Source organism: Cicer arietinum, chromosome 5 (assembly GCF_000331145.2).
Source record: "Cicer arietinum cultivar CDC Frontier isolate Library 1 chromosome 5, Cicar.CDCFrontier_v2.0, whole genome shotgun sequence".
Lineage (NCBI taxonomy): Eukaryota > Viridiplantae > Streptophyta > Magnoliopsida > Fabales > Fabaceae > Cicer > Cicer arietinum.
Window position 1 is genome coordinate 60,336,065 of NC_021164.2, and position 5,542 is coordinate 60,341,606.

Genomic DNA, 5,542 nt, shown 5'->3' on the forward strand with positions numbered 1-5,542 from the left:
CACACCGGTGCTATCCAGCGTTGTCATATAATATGATGCATAAGCTATTTTCTTGATATGGTAGGCAATATTTCTAATCAAGCTCCCTTGACCTCAAACATGGAAATAAAGAGTATTTTATTCTATGTTTCAAATTTCTATGCATGAGCATGACATTCATATTGGTTGGAGATTGGGTAAGATTTGGTTGGTGGAAGAAGCATGTACCCTGTAGGGGGGAGTGATCTGGTCTAGTTTCCAACAATGACGGTCGATTTCCATGTTTCATGGTCCTTCTAACGGTTAGAACCTGAGGAAAATTGAATAATTCACGAAACATGCAATCCATACACATTGGTAAGACATACTCCCTCCACAGCTAAACACATACAGACTTTTTTTCAGATATTTGAGATCCAAAAGAGTAATTGAAGTGCATAGGATTAGTTAAAGTGATACCCCTCTCTAGGTATCACGGCTCTTCTCTTGATCCAACATAGAACTCTTGATGTCTTGACACCCCAATGAAGATAACATACATAAACCTGATAAGGGGTGGGCTATATTTACACACATACCCCTCACCATACCAATATTCACAGCATACAGGGTGAATCAAACTAAACTAGATTTGTCTCTTCGCATTCTTTTTCATCCATTGCATAACCAAATGCAAAATTTCTAATATAGCAATTATAAAATATGTTTAAGAATAATGTTACAGAGGGCATAGTGGTCATGGTATTGCCATCCCTATCAAAAGACAGTTACCGGTACCACACAAGGGAAAATATAAAATAAATTTACATGAGCACGAGTGAAAAAAAATGCAGGAGTATATGATGAGAAAAAATGGATTGTAGCTAGTTCCTATCAGTCACGAGAGGGCACCATCCTCTGGTGCAACTGCCTCTAGCTGTGCAACTGCTTCATTTTGTGGCAAACTTGAATCACTTTTTTTCTCCTCAGGAACTGAGTTATCTTCTAATGTATCTCTAGATTTTTCTGATTTGTCATTGGAAGCTACAGGTCCACCGTCTGAAGAATCTATTGTGGTGTCAGAATGGTCCTGAGCATTATTCTGAGAATTGGATGGAAGATGATGTGAAGAAGCAACGGCTAACCCTTTGAAAAGGGCTTCAGAATGGTCCTGAGCATTACTTTGAGGATTGGATGGAAGATGAGATGTAGAATTGATACCTAACCCTTTGGAAAGACACACATACTTGAAAACTAATTGTTTGTAATTATTTAGCAGGTCTTCGACGTCATCTATTGTTAGATCACCAGCACTAGCAAACAAGTATGGACAATCCCTGAAAACATCATTCAACTTATCCTCCTTTATTATCATACTTGCCCCTTTATTCTCCAAATCTGAGAGGGATGGAACTTTTGTTATCAATGATTCATCTGCAAAAGTCACTTTCTTACTTTCTAATTTTGCAACAGATGGTGGAGTTCGTAGTGCAGGGTCCTTATTGTCATTCAAAGCTTTATTTCTGTCTGCTCTTGGATGCTGTCCATAATTTTGATAAGGTGAATTGGGATCTTGCGTATCAACTGAAAGCCCTGAAAGAAGAGCACGAGCAAATTCCATGTTTCTCTCAAACTCGGTTTCATCCATTGAAATGGCTTTTGCATCAATGTTTGAGATGAAGGATTCAGCAGAAAGCATGTTTGTAAAATAATACGATGCTTCCCCAACCAAACGAGAATCACGTCTAAACCTTTGTATGTACAGTAGATTTGAGTGCAGTTGAGGAGGGTTTGCCTGCAAGGTATCATCAATAGAAGATTTTCTTTTAAAAAAACTACCATCTATATCTGCATGAAAATAGCAACTAGAATAGAGTTTATGAATATTTGGATGCTCGGCTGCCTCTGCATAATCAATGCTTTGTTTACAAGTAACGTGTATAAAAGAGAAGCTCTTGAATATATTCAAGGATGCACTACCTCAATATATACATAAGTATATTAATGCTTCCACAGAAGTATGTCTCCACTTGTCTAGTTTCATCGCACTTCATCTTTGAGCAAAAAATAAAACTAATTTGATAGCAAAATATTTCAAAGGAAAAGGTCATAAAGCTTCACACCATGGGCAGTTCAAACGACAGAGCTCTTTAAAGCAAATAATAACGCAACCAACATCACAGAAAAAGTATATACATATTTGTGGGTAATATGGTCATGATGCTGTGATGAATGAACCATTTTATGCAAGATGATATTTCAAAAATCAAAACACACATCGAATAATGTCTAGTGAAATATGTGGCAAGCAAACTTTGTATAACTTCACAGAATTACAAGCTTTATTTGTACACAACAAGTGAAATTCATATTGTGAAAAATCAAAGCAAAGTGGCATAATAGAACAAAGGAAATGATAGATACAGCACTGCACATTTGTAATATAACCCATATTTTTTAGAGAGTGCAGGAAGTAATAACACCACTTTTAGAGACCAAATTAACTCTATCCAAGAAGTACATAGGTAAACATTGAGTTCATACCTTTATGGTAACATAAATTAGCACAGGAAGAAATTCATCAGCTCCAGGAGGACTATCTTTGGAAGCAACAGAAGCATTAAGCAGCAAGTTGCCAATAACCTTGCAACAGTTTAGGATACAGATAAGTTTGTCTCTGGGTGCCTTGTACATGTTGATCTTTTGTAATTCTTTCTGTGCAAGCTGCCACCATAAGAATGAGAGAGAAAATATAAAATTTAAGTGAAGCAGATGCAGAAAACCTTAACAAATCTAAATTGTAATTTCTAGTTGCCAAAGCCATAGTAAAAAAACAAATCCAGAAGAAGTATTATGGCGTTTCTGCCTGCAATCAACAAATTCATTATTTACAAAATAATATTGTGGCTAGCAGCGATGCATCAAATAGAAAATTGATTCTTAGGAAAAGCTTGGCCAATCAAGAATATTACCAATCAAACTTTAGAACAAACCGAATAAAAATGTATCTAAAATATTGAAATCTGAAGAACCCAAGAACCACTCAAGAACCACTCAATCTAAAGGCATTTGGAAATGTTTTCAAAAAATGAATGGTACCTAATATGTGAAACATGAAGAAAGCATACATCATCACTTATCATGAGCTAAATTTAAATTATAAGAATAGGGACCCCTACTATATGAACTTAGGCCATATTGTACAACGTGCTTATGTCCCATGTCAAAGAAAAGATATTTGTTATGTAGGGTTCAAATTCAACTATGTATTTCTCAACAAGTTTGGTTGCTAGTTAGTAGGGCAACACCAAAAAATTTACAGTTACATTTAAAACCAAACTGAGAGACAGGAAAATAACTGAGCAGCATTTGAGCTTGATGTTGTTGCAACACTGGACGGCAATCCCAGAACTCATTTAACATAATTTCACTTAGAGCTCCTTTTATGAATGACAAATATTGTTATCATGAGGAACATGTACTAAGTTGACATGATTTTATACAGAGAGGTAGTCAGATAGGTTTGGAGTGCATAGTTATACACTCACCAACCATGATGTTTCATTCTGAAATGTTGGCTTGATGTCCAAATTTTCTGGTCGAATAAACTGTTGAATCAGAGACATCTTCTCTGAAAGTTGGTCATCAAGTTTTACATCATCAGGAACTGAAGCAAATACACGGGCAAACAACTTCGTCATGACATACTTCTCAAGACCCTGTACACAATCAAAACCCAGAGGTAAGACAATCAGCAAATATAGGAAACAGATAGAACTAACTGGCATATTACTACTGAAAATGGGGAAGAATCTCCTATGATTACAAACAATAGCAGCACTGTGAGGGTCTGCCTTCCTCCCGATGCCAAAAGGCCCTATTCCTTTCAAATTGAAAGATGATCCCCTCTCTAATCACTCATCTCGATTAATAGGCAGCATTCCTTATTTGGCCTAACTATCCCTCAAACACACCACTAACTAACCCATTAATAGTTAACTAACAATAATAGACCTATCAGAAACATTATATAGTAACAGAGTTTTACCGGGAGAACATTAAATTTGTTTTCAATTAGTAACAATGTACAAAGATGGAGGAATAGCATTCAATTCTCTAATCGAAAGAGTTCGCATCAAACTCCAGAAAAAATGATATACACTACTAAGAGTTATTTAAACTGCACTACTTCCAGAATTTTATTAAGAAATAATGATGAGCTTTCTTAAAACTATTTCCATAACAACAATTGCAGGGATGGGTGTTTAAGTTGGTAAACAGAGTGACTAGATAAACTACTAGTAAGCTACAATACGGCACGTGCCTTGAACTTGCTTAGAATTGTGGACATTCCAACTGAGTCTGATACACATAATATGAGTCAGAGGGATGCATATTCAAACCTAAGTCATTTTAGGTTGACATCCAGGGAAGTCCAAGCCATGTTTTATTTACCAACATTGTAACAGGAGTTTAATAACAAACAATTTTTTGCATAAAATTTGTATCACAAAGTGAATGGAAACTAAAATGATTTGATTCATTTAGATTAGTGAAATTCAATTCTCTAATGGAAACGAAAATGATTTTACTCATTTTGATTAGTTCATATTCAGACCTGTTAAAAAGAATTAACCATTATTGAAAAAGAAAACCCTATAATTATCATCCATAAATGGTATTAATTGCACAGTTCAATCATTCCAACATATAAGACAGAGACGAAAATTGCAATGTAGATATAGTACAAGTCAGATTAGGAAGTTGAGAGAGTGTATCAGTCCATAGTAGATTAATTACAGTAAAATCTTCATTTTTGGATAAAAAATAAGAATTGAGAAGAAACTAACTTCACCAGCACTTTCAAGCTCGTCCTCAGAGCAACCGGACCAAAGTGGATGAGCTTTGAAAGCAGCTTCCATATTGGCAAGGAAGTCTTGTACGGCGCTACTGTCTCTATCAGGATCGGGACCATTATTTGAAAACGAAACTATGAAACTGCAATGTAGAGTCATCACTCAGTTACTTGATTAGGGTTCCGATTTCAGAGTATAATACTGATTGAAATTGTAATCACGATTGATTAATTAAAAACAACGAACCTTTTGATTGCTTTGACGAAATCGGCGGCGGCGGGTTGGCGCATGCGCTCGAGGAAGTCGTGTAAACCCAAAAACACGTCGGCGTTTTCCATTGTTACTGTGTTGTGTGTTGCTGTTGGAGCTTCGTCTCAGTTGACAATGCCAACACGAAGACGCGATCCAATACTAACAATTTTCCATTAAATTATTATAACACGTCACTCACATTAAGGTGTTTTTTTTTTACCAATATAAATTACTTTTTTATTTTTAAAAATATATATTATGGGCTTTAATATTTTTTCTTTTCAGAAACGATTAAAATTCATTAAACTAATACAACGTGTAAATGTATTAAGAGATAAATATTACAAAAGTTAATAAGATTGTCCAAAAAAACAGTAAAGGCGTCTCAAACTCTACAAGAGGTGAAATCTATCCAAAAAAAAAACATTACAAATCGATCAACCCCAAACAAGGGGTTAGATATAGTTTTAAATTTT

The 5,542-nt window shown here is 35.3% G+C and overlaps 1 protein-coding gene across 1 annotated transcript; it reads right to left on the reverse strand.

The window, feature by feature from the left end:
• Nucleotides 1-642: 642 nt before the first annotated feature.
• On the reverse strand, nt 643-5,244 carry LOC101488292 (vacuolar protein sorting-associated protein 9A-like). The gene is made up of 5 exons (XM_004515605.4): nt 5,061-5,244; nt 4,809-4,956; nt 3,507-3,677; nt 2,503-2,682; nt 643-1,753 (listed from the first exon to the last, which is right to left on the reverse strand). The coding sequence occupies exons 1-5, from the start codon at nt 5,150-5,152 to the stop codon at nt 857-859; spliced, it is 1,488 nt and encodes a 495-aa protein (XP_004515662.1). The 5' UTR covers nt 5,153-5,244; the 3' UTR covers nt 643-856.
• Nucleotides 5,245-5,542: the final 298 nt, after the last annotated feature.